This window comes from Anastrepha ludens, chromosome 2, assembly GCF_028408465.1.
Source record: "Anastrepha ludens isolate Willacy chromosome 2, idAnaLude1.1, whole genome shotgun sequence".
NCBI classification, from domain to species: domain Eukaryota; kingdom Metazoa; phylum Arthropoda; class Insecta; order Diptera; family Tephritidae; genus Anastrepha; species Anastrepha ludens.
Genome location: NC_071498.1, coordinates 160,450,330 through 160,467,067, shown reverse-complemented (window position 1 = coordinate 160,467,067; position 16,738 = coordinate 160,450,330). Strand labels below are relative to the sequence as shown.

At 34.6% G+C, this 16,738-nt stretch overlaps 1 protein-coding gene across 2 annotated transcripts in view; it reads right to left on the bottom strand.

Annotated features, from left to right (window-relative positions):
* Nucleotides 1–16,738, bottom strand: part of LOC128855697 (N-acetyl-D-glucosamine kinase) — a 43,906-nt gene extending 27,168 nt beyond the window's left edge. Inside the window, exons 1-2 of one of the 2 annotated variants that reach the window (XM_054090830.1) lie at nt 16,570–16,738; nt 4,876–4,967 (exon numbers count right to left, since the gene is read on the bottom strand). In XM_054090830.1, coding sequence (XP_053946805.1) covers nt 4,876–4,901 — 26 coding nt within the window. In that variant the 5' untranslated portion in view covers nt 4,902–4,967; nt 16,570–16,738. Of the gene's footprint in view, nt 1–4,875; nt 4,968–16,278; nt 16,507–16,569 lie in introns of those variants that run through there. The other variant, XM_054090831.1, reaches the window with a different exon arrangement.

Here is a 16,738-nt window from a genome sequence, read left to right as displayed (position 1 = left end):
GTTTCAAACTTTGTATAAAATGTATAAAAAACGGCGAATTTTCATCAAAATTTTAAATTTTTTAATGAGAATTTCTGGAAAAATTTTGAATATACAGTTTTGTTCAAGGCGAATCTATTAAAGGTGATATTTTTTTCTTTTCGGTATCTGTAAATGAGCTGACTTGTTTTTTTTTTTCTTTCGCCGTGTCCATGTTGCTGTCAGCCCAGAATGAAACAAGGCGAATTTGTTCTTTGTTTTCTACTTTTCCAATACTTTACTGGGACAATCAACTACCTTTAATGGATGCACCTTGGCTTTGTTATACCAAAGTTCAAGTTTGAAGTCGTTCAAAGATTTCGTTGATTTTTGACAATTTCTCTTGCCGACGGTGTTTGGTGTTTTCCTCCATATAAACAAATATTTTGAGTAGATACTCGTAAAAGCCTAATCTTTTTTTAACTTGGATACGATAAAAAAAAATATTGAAAAACGAAAAACGTAAAGCAATTATGATAATAATAATTTTTTTTTTTATAATTCAAATCGCAGTCTGCACTTGCAAACTACGGCTGTCGGCTAATAAAAAAAAAAGCAATATGCAGCTTCTGCCTCAGCATTCATATAATCATGCCATGGCGCGCGGTACCCAATATCCGGATTTCTGTTCACTCAGTTACTTAAAAATTATCGCTATAAATATTGCAATTTTATCAGTTGGTAATTGGCTGTAATATTAATTATTTATTTAGCATTTATTTACAACGATGTAGTCAAATATCAGAACATTCACGAGTTGGTTTGATAAGGAAGGTAAATTACTCGTTATTATTGAGTCATAAGCGAGGTTCGTCTAGACATAATGTAACCACTTATGTATATTCAAAATACAAGGTCTTTCAAGTTCAAGGTTATTTTTTTGTAGTTTTATTTATTTTGAAAGCTGTCAGGGCTCGATGGTGGCTGCTCTGAGAGATGTTAAGTGGGGAGTCTACAATTTTCATGTCCCAAAATTGTACTAATTTATATATTTGGTTGTCCAGAGTAAAAATTTTATCGAGTCTATTATACAATTGTTAAGATACATATAGAAATACAATTGCGTTTTCGTTTTGACTTTCCATTTGAAGCTTTGGCTAAGGAAGATCAAAAGTCGTCTATTGAATGGCGTTCTCGTGATACGGTAACAACACCTTCTGGCCTATTGTTGCATGATGTTTGCTAAAGAAATTTGACAATTGATGCTTTGAAAGGTGTGTTCGATGGAAATGGTCCGAATAATGTGCAAATATTATTAAAAATATCACCGTAAAAATCGGCAAATGTAAGCGAGCACTTGACGGATATTTGAAGATTATCACCAATTATTGATAAATTTCAGAGCCTCTGCTGAATTTAAAAAATATATTTTCAATCTGTGTGTTGAATTTGTAAAAAAGAAATTCAAGTAACTTTGAACTTGAACGACCCTGTATGAAGTTGAGTATTAAAGTACATATAATCCATTAATTTTTGTATGCATGGGATTTCCTAAGAACTTGCTTGAACTCCGATAATATTTATCGGTCATATTGCTGAGTCTATAGCTTTTGAGTTGGGGAATTAAGTTTAGGGTATTCACACCGCTGTCGTAAGTGTCACATTGTTGTATGTTATAACCTTTAAACGCCTTAAAATATATTGAGGAGGTTCGCGCAAGAAAAAATATCTTGTTGTTTTTCTAGTTCTTTAAACACAAGGAGGATAGGTTGATTACAAGGTTTGGCCATCCGAAGCAAAATCGTGAGAGTAATTTCGGCTGCCAGGTCACCTGGGGCCCGGATGTAAATAGAATTTTGCCCGCTCATTTCACACACATTCACACACTTGTCCAATCAGTCGTTGTTCAGGCGACAACGAAGTAGCATGAGCGAAGATTCAGTTGTATAACACCAACACAATTTCTGTAATTTTTATGACAACTTGTGAAGGACCCCATTATATTGTACCTCGTAAAAGATGTGTTGCTGCTGATACTATTTTTGTGTTCGCTCCACTAATATACTGGTGATTTGAGGTATTGATCGCAATAGTTGACATTCCTTTGAAGCGTAAAGATCCTTTTTTATCTGACTTCAGAAATATATACGTTTGTCCCGAAAAAACAGCATTTGCGGGAGGTCAAGCTTCATTATTACCTTTCAAAGAAAAGTACAGCTGAAAAGTGTCATAGATATATTGATCAAAATTTACGGTAATCACGCTCCATCAAATACAAATCGTAAGGCGTGGTTCGACGCTTCCAAAGCGGCAATTTCGATGTAAGTGATAAAGATCGCGATACTCAATTACAACAAATATTGGAACCCTTGATGATATGTCTAAAGAGTTGGATGTTGTCAGATCAACCGTCGATAAACGTTTGCACGCGATGGGAATGGTTCAGAAAGCATGTAACTGGGTGCCACAACTAGGGACACGAAAAAAATATCGATACTTATTGGTATCGAGTATATTTGTTATTGATACCGATATCTTATACTTGATACTTTTGTTTCGATATTTGTACTTAACAAGTATCTCTGGAGCGGTATCGAGTAAAAAAATTATGCGGGACTACGTGAACCACGCCACTCAATTTGCGACGCCACTTCATAAACGACAGGAAAAAAGTTAACTATCAATTAAGTAAATTTGATTTAAAGTTAAAGTAAGTATTAAAGCTATTATTATGTGCACTTTATTGAAATTTGTGTCGTTAGAAGAATGCCGCCAAGCCGAGGCAATGTTTGGGGATATTTTACCAAACTATCCAACGTCGAGGTGAGGGGCAAGACTTGCTTCAAAACTATCAAATCATCAGGAAACACCTCAAACATGCATAAGCATATAAAGAGCCACCCCGATGCGATGTATGTATATTGTTGCCTCATGGTACATATGTGTTCAAAACAAATTATGTTATGTTTTATATTTTTTTAGTGCAACAGAAACTGGAAAACAACAAACCACTTTTACAAGAGATCTTGATCTGCTGAGTCCATCAAGACATGAAACTGAGCCGCAACCAGCAACAATTTTATTAAAAAAATTTGCTTTGGAAAAATTTGTAAAAGCTTATACACCATTTGATGCCGAAAATGACATCTATGCGGAAAATATATGTGAGTCACATATACAACAATTTTGAATCTGCAATGTCAGTTAATGACTTCAATTTATTAATAAGCAAAGTGCGTGACATTGTCAAATACTGCAAGAACAGTGTAATTGCCAGCGATGTGTTACGAGAAAAGCAAGCTCGCTCTCAACCTCTTAAACTGATTTTGGATGTAAAGACACGGTGGAATTCCGTTTATTATATGCTCCAGAGATTTATTAAGCTAACGTCTTTAGTACATCAAGTCTTAATGTTGAATGTTAAAGCACCGCCCACACTCTCAGCTTTAGAAATTCAAAATATTAAAACATTGATGAGTATTTTGAAACCACTAGAATATGTTACCAAAGAGCTGTCGGGTGAACGATATGTGACTATAAGCAAAATTATACCGATTGTGAATTGCCTGAAGGCGCAGATTAATGATGTATATGTGCCTGTAGGTGAGGACTACGATGATATGACAGTACTACATGCGGTAAAAAGGGAAATGATTAAACAAATAGAACGCCGATTCGGATGCATTGAAGAAAATTACTCAGTTTCAATTTCTTGTTAACTGGATCCGAGATTCAAAAATATCGCTTTTAAAGACAAGTTAGCTTGTGCGAAATCAATTAAGTTACTAAGACAATATATAACATCCAGTTCAAGTGTTCACTCGAGCGAAAATGAAAGTGATTCTTCCATAGAATCAGCATACGATTTTTGGAGTCACTATAAGAAGTTGGCGCACACAGAGAAGCTGCATAAAAAATCATGTTCTGCAATGGACGTTACAAATAATGACGAATTAAGTCGGTACCTTTCTGTCCAGGTTTCGCCGCTCTCTATCGACCCTTTAAAAAAATGGGATGACATGAAAGTGGTAATCCAAAACTATGCAACAAGGCAAAAAAGTATTTGGGAATTTCTGCGACATCTGTGCCCTCTGAACGTTTGTTCTCTAAAGCTAGGAATACTGTGACAAAAACTCGCAACTGACTTTCACCGAAAAGGCTTGACAAGCTGCTGTTCCTAGGGGATTGTACGGAGGAGGAGTGGGATATTTAAAAATAATGTAAAAAAATAGATTTGGTGCAAATAAATAAATACTCGATACCTTGCAACATCGATACTTACGTTCCGATATTTTAATGAGTACGATGCTTTTCTTTTGATACTACTCATGAGTACATGATCGATACTTTACATTCGATATCGTGTCCCTAGCCACAACAATTGATGTGTGAGATGCTTCTTGCTAAATTGGTCTAGAAATATTTAGAGGGACTGAACTGGGAAATCTTGCCCCACCCGTCGTATCCCCCAGACATTGAACCTTCGGATTAAGTGCAAACTTTAAATGCAAAAGATATTCAAACAAAAAAAAAAGCAATACAAACTCTGAATCATAGCATCCGCCGACTATGGCTAGTTTTGACCAAGACGAACCTATTAAAGTTGATATCAATAGATCACCTGATTTGTTTTTTTTCTTTCGCCGTGTACATTAGGATGTCAGCACACAATGAAATGACGAAAAGCCGTTACATTCGCACCAACGTCAAATGCTTTTAGCTGCAACTGGATGCCAGCTGTTCAACGTAGTTCGCCTTTTTTTTTTTTGTTTGCCTTCCTACAATCTTTTGTCGTGACATTCTAATATACAAAACGTTATTGCTAGTCTAGCGCCACCGCCTTTAAGGAATTCCCCTTGGTTTTTCAATAAAAGTAAAAGTAAGCAAAAACAATGCGCTTTTCAGAATTCTACTTACCCTTCAACTCCACCGAAATATTTCATTGTTTCTTATCCAAAAGCAGTTATCAGTCAATAATAAATCTCGAGACTTTACGACGCGCTCATAACCTGTAGAAGAACAAATAAGAGAACATGGGAAATATCAGAAGGTGGAAGTAATTTTTTGTTTTGTTACGTTTTGCTAATTAAAATAAGTTATTTAAAAAAAAAGCGCTCTTCAGTTTCTACTATAAAAAGTAATGAAAATATTTTTATTTTGAAGAAAAAGTATTTTCGTGTGAGATATGTCCAAGTACTTGTATATGAACATGTCATACGAGGGTTGCCTTTATATTTTGCGCCTTTGCAATACTACGTGTGGTGAGCTGCAAATCCATATTTTTATTCTAAAGTTTAGTATTTTTAGCATTAACTTCCATACAAAATTTTCATTTACGAGCATTATTTGTTCTTTTTTCAGTGATTTGAAAAATTCATCTCGCCCAAAAGATGAAATTAACTCGTACAAATTTTCGTGCAATAATTTATTACGATTTTTAACGTGGAATATGGAAACAGAAGTGCATTGAATTTAACTTACTTCGTCTTTTGGCGTTGTAGGACAAACAAACATTCAATATCGCATGAATACTTTTTGAATTCAAGAATTGCCCAAGAAATTACTCGTATCGATTACATTGTGCGGCAGCAATTTTCGGGCCCAAACCAAACCAATTGCAAATAAAAGTACTTATGGAGTATAGTAAAACCCCAACTGGGTTTTGGTCTACCGGATCACAGTATAATAAAGTCTCGCAATATTGATCAAATGCCAAATTAAATAATATGGTAAATCCAGTACAAATATTGATTTTTCTTAAATTTCGTCTTAGAAGAGTTTTAATAATTTTCAATGATAAATTTTTTTGTAGATCATTTTAACCCGTTGAGCCCCACCGTTATGTGCTACTTATCCCATTTTTTCACAAATTGTTCAAAAGCTCTCCTAAACTAAGTATTAAAGGGCTAATATGTTCTACAAAAAGATTCCTTGGAGAATTTCACTAAGGCTTGTCAAAGGCATTGTGCACCTATGGGTTAAGCGTACTTGAAAAAAATGTAACAAAAAAATCCATATAAATATTGCATGCATTCATTTTAACTATTCCAGCTTCCCTACATATGATTACCTGTGTATATACACATAAATATATATTTATATGAATGTATGTATGTATATGTCACCTATATATGTAAATTTTCAAATATATATTATGTACATACATATATATACATATGCATATGTATTTACAAATGGGTATTACCAAAAAAACGTCAACCTAGAAAAAAAATTAAATGCCATATTTTATTCTCCAACTTGATTAAGAAGCTGAAATGTTGAAAGTTTACAATAGGAAAATATCAAAAATTGCTCTTTATTGTAACCCCCCAAAAAATTGCTCCTAAAAATCAATTTTGTTTTTACTGAGCTTTTATTAGATTTTGCGAACTGTTTTTCGTGTGCACTTCTCTATAGTGAGAAAAGGTAATACTGCAATAACAGCTCATAATTTATCTTACAACAACGGTAAAATGCAAAAAATGTCTAAGAGAGTGATAAGACATTGCCCAAGAAATGACTCGTATCGATTATTAAAGAAATGTTGAAAAAATTCAATCGCGGTGGTTCAAATCGCGTCTATGACATTGTAATAGGTGATGAGTGTTGGATCTATGCATGTGAGTCCGAAAACCAACAGCAATCGACAGTATGAGTATTCCAAGATGAGCTTAATCCTACAAAAGTTGTTCGCCGAAGAAGCACCTCAAGGCAAATAGTCGCCTGCATTTGCAGAAATTCAGGTCATGTCGCAGCTGTACCGCAAGAGAAATTCAAAAAACAGTAAATTCTGAGTGGCATACAACCATTTGTTTTCAAGATTCAAAGAAATTTTCGGTAAATTAATTTAACTAACCGCCGAAGACGAACTATCCTTCACCAGAATATTGCCAGCTCTCACACATCTTTTGAGCACTTAAAAGATCGAATTAATGGGTCATCCCCCTTACAGCCTTCTTTTATTTTAATTTTACTTTTTATTTCTTGCAAATAAGCCTTGCGACATTTCTGTATCCACAAAGAATAACGAGTAAACTCCATTCGGCAAGAGTCCAATAGAGTGTTTTTAAATTTGAAATCGTTGCGTGAAATTAGAGAATTTTGATCAAGCAAATCAAGCAGTTTTATGAAATTTTGCAATCAGAGTTAACTTAAGAGAAAGCAACAATACAAACAGTTAGACTTTCCTATTTTTGTTTTTTTTTTTTTTGTTTGGCTTTAATTTTTAAATCCTATCTAGTGTTTACTTGTTATTCCATTCGTAAGCTACAAGCTAGGCGGCTTAAGTGAGCTTAGAACTTGAAAATATTACCCTACACTTTTGGAATAAGCACAAAATTCGACTTGGCTTTTACTCGAAACATAAAAAATAATTAAAGAACGGCTAAACTCGAGTTTGATTGTTATTTTAAATTTGAATTTCACAAATTAATTACTAAACCAATCCATTTGCGTTTCAAAGGGGTCTTGGTGTGATTGACCCACTTCTATATTTTGAACACTTTGCCTCAACCGCTCTCGAAAACACGTTTCAGTTCTTAACCTAGACTTCGAAAAAGCTTTCGATAGGATAGGTCCTCATATTGTTCTTCGGCAATTAAAACGCTGGAAAGTTGGCAACAAAATGTACCATACAATTTTCTTCTTTCATTTCTTTTTTACTGATCCGCAAATTCTTTGTTAGTATCAACAATTACAATTCTAATATTTTAAAATTACACAATGGCATACCTCAAGGTTCCCCTCTTTCAGTAATTTTGTTCATCATAGCTTTCAATGAAATTACTTCCTTAATTTCCCCACTCCCCTTTATTAGTCATTTTGTTTACGCTGATGATCTGGTAATTTTCTCTGACCTAAACGACCTTTACCAGATAAAAACTCATTTTCTAAATATTTCAAGTCAGATCTCTGAATGGTCTAAATCATCAGGAGCTAGCATTGCTTTGAACAAGTGTGTAACATTCCACATCTGCCGTAAACATAAGTGTATCTTCCCTTCCCTTTCTATTTCTAACACTATAATCCCCCACATTAACACTCTTAAGTTGTTTTTGACAAAAAACTTACATTTAAAGATAATTGTAAATATATTTCAATAGAATAAGCTTGTTATCTCGATTAAATATAATACAATAATACAAAGATAATTGTAAATATATTTCAATAGAATAAGCTTGTTATCTCGATTAAATATAATACAATATTATAAAATATCTTTCGTCTAAACACTTTTTAGTACATACTTTAACCCTAATAAATATAACGTTAATATTATCAAAAATTGATTTCGCCCTGTCTATATACGGTCACTGTGCCAAAAATCATCTAAAACTACTGCAAGCACCATATCACACTGCCGCTAGAAGATGTATCCGGGCTTTCCCCACATCCCCAACCAAAGCTGTCTTAACGGAAACAGGACTACCAGATATCGCATCCAGAGTACTAAGCAAGACGCTGATGTTAATACCAAAAATTATGCACTGCAAGAGGAAACTTCTATTCAACATAGTCGAAAGGTCGTCACAGCTGTCGCGATGCATCACACTCGCCAAAGAATTGAACAACATATCGACTCCGATCCTTATGAGAACACCAACATACCCTCAGTGGGTTTCCCTCAAATCCTGTTTCTATAATAAATTATTCTGCCTTAAAAAATTGAAACAGTATCGGTCGAATACATACAGCACTACAGCGAAGCTACTGAATCTTTTCGTGCAGAATGGGATTTTATTTTCACTAACAGATCCGAATCGGACACCAGCACAACATTTGCTGTGACAAATAGCGACGGTGTCACAATTTCTGTCGGTGCACTGCCTACATACTGCTAAGCTTTCACAGCAGAAGCAGTTGCACTGCATGAAGCAGTAATATTTGCCTCCCAAACGAGCATCTTATATGCAGCGACAGCAAATCCATCATTGAAGCCTTGCAGAACCCAAAAAACGATCTGCTACTCATCAATATGATAAGAAATATTATAAATGAAAAGAAAGACGCAATAAAAATTATGTGGGTTCCTGGTCATGCTGAATCAAAGGCAACGAAGTTGCTGATGAACGTGCAAATAAAGCACGGATGCAGCCATTACATTTCTTCAACCACCTCTCTCCTAAAGACCTACGGATGTATGCGTCAAATTACTTAGCCGGAAAACTCATGCATGATTGGGCCACATATCATCACTACTACAAATTAAATAATCCCCGTGGAACTAAACCGATTTTCCCATCTGACTCTCCTTGTAGAGGTATCAGAACTTTTGTGCGTCTACGAATCGGACATCCGATTCCCACTCATAGTCATTTACTAAATGGAGCCTTGAAGCCGCCATGCTCATACTGCAATATACCAGATTTATCAGTACAACATCTACTGGACGAATGCCCTGGCCTAAGTCAGATCCGAACAACAGTTTTTGGCAGCACCAAACCCTCGGACCATCTGAAATTAGCAAACTCAGATATTATTAACGCTTTCTTTAAATTTTAAATCTTAACTAAACTAAATATATAAAATTACACTGTGGAACAAATTCAGGTTAGCAAAAATTAGGTCCATTCTGAGAGTGGCGGGTGAAAATAGAGGCGAAATTAGAAGACCCGTATGGCGCCGTTTTTTTATGTTAGTTCGAATTTTTTTTTAATCGGCCTTCGAAGTTTGCAGTCAAATGCCGATTTTCAGTATATTGTTTCATAAGTACCACAAACATTTTTGAAATCAATTTTTTCAAAAATTGTAATTGTTGCACAGGTCTCTAGGAATAATTTGGCTTTTACAGATTGAAAAAATATCAATTAGTCGACGAGTTATAGCCAAAAAACCATATAAACAATTTTGCTCCGATTTCGAACTTCGAAGGCCGATTAAAAAAAAATTCAAACTAACATAAAAAAACGGCGCGATACGGGTCTTCTAATTTCGCCTCTATTTTCACCCGCCATTCTCAGAATGGACCTAATTTTTGCTAACCTGAATTTGTTCCACAGTGTAATTCGATACGAAAACTTCAAATGCATTTTTCTCAAAACTATGTCTCTTGAACTGGTGATCACTGTAACTTAAAAGCCGGTTCGTAGATTTCATAAAATTTATACTGCTTTTGAAAAACATAAAAAATCTTGTCTGATCGAACGATTTTTTTTCAAAAATTTCGATTTTTTTTAACAATTAACTGTCGGTTTTTTTCTTGAAAATCTGAAAAATATTTCCTGAGGCCGCCATATTGTTAATTGGCAAAAAAATTTCGATCAGGCACAAGATTATCTATTAGTAAAACTAATTTCACTTGTCCGATTGATTTTAGATGAATCGCCAAGGACTTGAGATGATCACCGCAAGGGACTTCTGGAGAAACCGGCTTCATACACACAGCGATAAGTTTTACAATTATTAATTTTTTTTTTTAAATTTTGCTAAAGTCAAGCGTGATGTATAAAGCAACTGACTAGCAAAAAAAAATTATTGAAAATCATCATTTTCGGGCCTCTGACTACCTAACACCTTAACATGTTCATGCAAAGAAACTACAGTTATTTTTGTTTTGCTGATTAAAAATACCAACAAAAAAGGCAAAAACAGAGTTCAAAAACCCACTTTTTAACGAAAATAAAATTTAGTAAGGTAAACAACTGAATGCAAAAACAAAAAAAAAACAATGTTTTCCGAAGAATTTTTAATACATGTAATTCGAGTAAGCATAAGAATCAATTTTGCAGCAATAAGCATTAAAACTGTTTTGGCAAAAAAAAAAAGGTACTGAAATATAATTGGTCTGAACATGCAATTAACTGGTGGCTCATGTAAAAAGGTGCACGCGAACTTGCTCCAACTTATGCAACAACATGTATGGTATCCTTTTTCAGTGAGTAGAATGAGAGCATGGCATACATACATACATACATACATACATACAGACATATATACATACATACATAAAACGACTTAGGACATTCTACCCGACAAGCCATAAACTTTTGGATTTTTGAGTGATATTTGAAGCATAAAAAATTTGCTTTGAAATACAACTCAAGAAAAGTTGGATAAATATGTAAATACCGATTTATTGACCTCAAATCAAAAGCAACTACATAAGTCCAAATAAATTTTTTTGTGAAAAGTCCACATGTATGTACTTTAATTTGAGGTTAGTTTTAAGTAATTACAAGTAAAGTTTGTTACCATTGATTTGAATAAATACGCCAAATCATAAATAACTTTTGATATGATTTATTTATTTATTTTTTAATTTATTTTTCTTTCTTTCCATAGTTCACACGCATGATTCAATTATTAAAGGTTTGATCACTTCTTGGGAAAAATGGTAGCGAAAAAGAATTTTCTTACTTGAATGGAAATGAACTGCGAACGCCTTACAAAATAAATTTTAATTAGTATTTAATGTAAAAGCATCTTTAATGAGCAATGCAATTATACATATTTAATAATTATGTGTGTAAATAAATATATAGTACAAACAGAAGATATTAACGGAAATTACCAAGTCTGATATTAAAAAAAAGTTTCACTTAATCCAAGATTACATTTTGTGAATTAATTTCTAAATTCAAAACCGATCGCAAAGTTGCGTAGTTTCCCAATATAAAGCTAAGCAAAGCGTAAGCAAAATAGGGTCATATTAATTCTTTCATAAAAGAAATGGATTCATCATACATTTAATTGACTAAAAACAAACTTTTCTAGCAGCGGTCGTACCTTGACAGGGAATGAATGACAAGCCCTCGAGTGTATTTCTGCAATGAAAAAGCTCCTCATAAAAAACCATCTGCCTTTCGAAGTATGCTTAAAATGTAGGCCTCTCCATTTGTGGAACTTCAAGACGCACACTAGACATAGAAGGAGGATGAACGATTATGCGCCAATTATATATGTATATTTGTTATCGACGAGAGAGCTCTAAAAGTTCAACTCAAAGGCTCTAGGAACAGCCATTTTTATTTTTAACTTGCCCTCAATATGAAGGTGTGTCTGCAATCTTTTAATGTGTGTCTACAATCTTTGGTGGTTCATTAGATAGCTAATAAAACTACCTACTAGATAACGTTCAAAATTGTTAATGTTTTTTTTTTTACTAGATACTCAAAACGAGGGAGCAAAAAAAAAATTCCAAATTAATCTGCAACTATCTTGCCACTTATAGGCATTGGGTTATCTAATCTTAAGAACACCGCCAAATTTTAAACATAAACAGTTTACTATTTCAGGAGTTAAAGTTGTTTGAACCTTGTCAGAGAATGTGTAAAATTATTTTATGGATAGCGAAAAATTCGAGCAGTCAATTAAGCCATAAAGTCTAAAAAGTTCGGTATGAAGTTTTAGCTTTAACCGCATTTTGTTAACAAATTGCGCACTATTTTTACAAAGATCCTTATAAGCCACCAGAAAAGCAAAATATAAAAATACAACCTAAAAAAAACCGCCGTTGGTCAATCAAATAGCTAAACATAGGTCAAAATAAAGATTTCCATCATTTAAAATCGTTTTTTTTTTTTATTTAGTAAAAAAGTTATATTTTTGCATATATGGGTATGTTTATACTGCTACAACAACAACAATAAACTGAGACGTATGCAATTATATTAAATCTTGGGAATCGGCTCTGCACGAGTTCTTCAGCTTAATCGAAAAAGGGTTGGAAACAAGAAAGTCTACTCTTGGTGTGTTTGTGGACATTGAAGGAACTTTTGACAATGCTACCTTTAACTCTATGTGCTCTTCTATCATTAGTTATGGAGTAGAAGAAATCAGTGTCAGATGGATTCACTCTATGCTATCCAAAATACTGCTTACCACGAATAGAGAAAGCGATGAAGGCATCAAGGTTGAGGTTAAGAAGGGTTGCCCACAAGGCGATGTACTCTCACCCCTACTTTGGTGCTTTGTTGTGGACTCTCTTCTTAATGATCTGTAGGAAATTGGACAAATCCAAGCCTACCCGGACGATGTGTGCGTATTAATCTCAGGACGATCACTTGAAGCTATATGCAATAAAATGCAGGTAGCTCTAAATAAGATTGAGTATTGGTGCGAATTGCATGGTCTTTCGGTGAATCCTACAAAATGTACCTTAGTGCTTTTCACTAGGAAAGACCTGTTGAAAGGGGTAACACTGCAACTGACTTCTGGGGTTAAATACCTAGGAGTAATCCTAAATAGTAAGCTTACCTGGAAGAAGCACGTCGAGCAGAAGGTCTCTCGAACACTAAAAGTAATCTGGCAGTGTAAGAGAACCTTTGGCAGGACATGGGTCTAAGACCGGCGATAGTACACTGGTTGTACATCAACCCTTATCTGTAGTATAGTGGAAGGCTACAAGGGTTAGCTCCAGAGTAAAACCCTTAAACAGACTACAGTGAAGAGTGTGCTTGGGTATCACAGGTGCAGAACTGGCAAGCTCTAGATCTTCAAATTCGAAAGGAAGCGTTGAAGGCGGCGTACAGGCTCAAGTTAAACGGAGTTTGGGGAAATGAAGAAAGCACTGGCCGCTGTCAGATATACCACCAGTTGTCGGAGCGGTGCACACTGTTCTCGCTGCCAGTGGACAATCGGGTGCCTGTCGTTAGGAAGTATGATGTTTTGATCCCAGATAGAGATCAATGGTTAAGTCCAGAAAACCTATTAACGGGATATCAGCACACTTTCTACACCGACGGATCCTAAACCAGTAATGGTAGCGGATCTGGATGGTACTTAGACGAAGGCATTTAGTGCTCCTATGCCACAGGACAGATATCCACGGTATTCTTTACGGAAATCTTTGCCAAGTTGAACATGGCATACTGGATATTGAGAAAAAGTGGCGAGGTAGCAGTATTGGAATTTGTAGTGACAGTTAAGCTGCACTGAAAGCCCTCGCTAACTCAGGCTGCTCTTCGAAATTAGTCGGTGAATGTAGAACAAAACTGAACAGTATTGCAAAGCACAACAAAGTTAGTCTTATTTGGGTGCCTGGACATTGTGGTATTGCAGTAAATAAGTTGGCTGACAAACTGGTTAATGAAGGCTCTGCAATCATACCACTAGGCCCTGAACATTTTATAGGAGTCAATTCTGCATCAATTCAACTATGGATTGACGACTTCATGAGGTCTACCCATAGAGGATGTTGGTCTGGGTTGAACTCGTTCAGAGTAGCCAAGTGCTTTGTGAAATAACCAAAGAGGAAAATAGCGACATTTCTCCTAAATCTCAACAGAAAGGACCTGAGGGTACTGGTGGATGTAATCACAGGGCACAACGCCTGTGGTCAGCATATGGCTGGGGATCGTCGACAGCTCGATATGCCTATCCTGTCTTGAGGATGACGACACTGCAACAGCATTTTCTCTATAGCTGTCCGGCGTTTTCCAGGATCAGACTTAGGAAATTTGGTTGCGATATACTGAGTATCGATTAAGTTCATACTCTTCCTCTTCCGGGTCTCTTAAGATTCATCAATGAATCCAAGAGATTTATGGAAGAGTGACCTCAAACTAATTTTTCCGTCTTACTACCCACATTTTATCTTTCCTATCTCTATTCCTTCTGCTGAATTCTATCCGGGTGTAGTACAATGGACTCCTGAGTGAGTGCTTGGACTTGTCCAACCCCCAACAAATCTAATCTAATCTAATGCAATATATTTTGTTATACGGTTTTTTAATACATCACTATTTTAACATAAAATTTATAAAAAAAAAATTAAAAATTATAATAATTTAAAAAAAGGAAATAATGATAAAACTTAGTTTTCAGGGTCGTTATTTCATTGTTAGCGTTAAATTCTTAAAATTATATGCTAATAAGCTAATATTGGTACTGTTTTGCCGTATTTATGTACGTATGTGTGTCATGTCGTCACCTCACATGCGCAAATAATCTATTAAAAACACTCTCACTACACTTTAGCTCATTGAGTTTATCTTTTTTGCCATATGCAGTTGTTGGCAATATTTGCGACTGGTTGGGGGTTTCGAGGTTTAGAAGAGGTTTACAACACATATTTATAAGTACGTGTGTATGTGCATTTAAGGCCCGAGGACATTAAATTAATACCGATTAATTTTTCTGCTTTAAACATCCAAAATTTACTATTTTACTAATATATTATTATTATAAAGCCTTATATGGGTAAAAAACTGACTGATTGGTATTCAGACAAATGTCCAGTAAATAAGCAGGCACAACAACGTTGCTACCTCAAGGGCAACTCGGCAGATCTATTCCGAAAAATTTTCTAAAAAGTTTACAAATAGGAAAAAAATCAATTTTATTACAAGTACACTTTAAGTGTTTTAATAAAAAGAAACTCTTTGTTAAACATATCTGGAGCATTTTGAATAAAATGTGTCAATTTTCTTAAACTTTAGATTATTCTTTGTATGTAGGTACGTTAATATAAAAATTAAATGTTTTTATTTTTTATTATTTTTTATTATTTTTTAATTTTTTTATTTTTTTTTTTTTTTATTTTTTAATTTATTTAATTTTTTTTATATTATATTTTTTTTTTTGTTATTAATATATATATACAATATATTTTTTTTTGTAAAAAAAGGTAAATGTAGGAAACAACGCGTAATTCATCAAAAAATTTTGTGGTTATTAAAATTGCCGCGCCAAGAAATTAGGCCCGCCGGCAACGAAATAGCCACAATAACTCTTAAGAAATGTTTTGCTCTGTTGGCGCCCAGTGAAAAAGCAGAAATTAACTGATAGCCTGCTTAAAAGAGCAATTGGAAACAGTTACATATTTTAATATTTATTGAATTTTTTTAAACCTAAATTACGTTCTAATTTCTTAAAGTATTTTCTTTTCTGTTTCGTATTCTTGAGGCGATCTTTAGTGGCGAATGCAAGTCAAGAAGCTGTGACGGAAACTGATATACTTATGTATGTATTATATTTATTTGCTCCATGCTGCTGTTGGTAAAATGTGTGTCTGTTTGGCGACTTGAACTTTCGCACTTAATTGAAAACGAAGGTTTATTCAAATGTAAGTATGTATGTATGCATGTATGCATGCATGCATGTACATGCATGCACGCCTGCTTCTTGATTTGCCACCATTCGCTTTATACTTTAGGCCTTGAAGAGACTGGTCGATTGAGTGAAAAAGTAAAGTGGTTAGCATTTTGCAATTTATTGCATTCCTAGCGAAATTGTCTCGCTTGCTTTACATATGTTAAACACTTCTTCGCGAAAATTATACAATTTTTATTAGTTTTTGGATACGAGTATTTAATAATTAGTCGCACACAAGCGACTTGCAATATCACTTTATTGTGCTAGCTATACCAACAACAACCGTACTTTTTGCATTTGACGTGTGTCTGTGTCCGCTATTTTGTTAGATACCTCTTCCACCAACTCATTTGTTGGGTGTATTTGCAGTATTTGGAGATTGTAAACAGTGTTAAGATTTACTTTTCAATACACACTGCCACGTCGTTGATTGATTGCACTTTTATTTCGTCAATACAAAGATATGTGAAGCACTTGTAATTCAACATATAGTAAATAAATTCATTCACTAGCACGAAAATTGCACACCATCTATAAAAGTTCTAGTATAATAAGTAAAGTTGTAGAAAAATGCAATACCTAGTGAAGGTATGTGCCCTCTTTTATTGGTATCCACTAACGTCAAAACAATAATAAGCTGCTCAACAAAAACAGGTTTAATTTTGACTTGACGAATGCGGCTGACTGACTACCCTTCCGTACAAGTTGAAGTGTATACACGAAGTGACTGCGTTTGCTGCTGAAATTT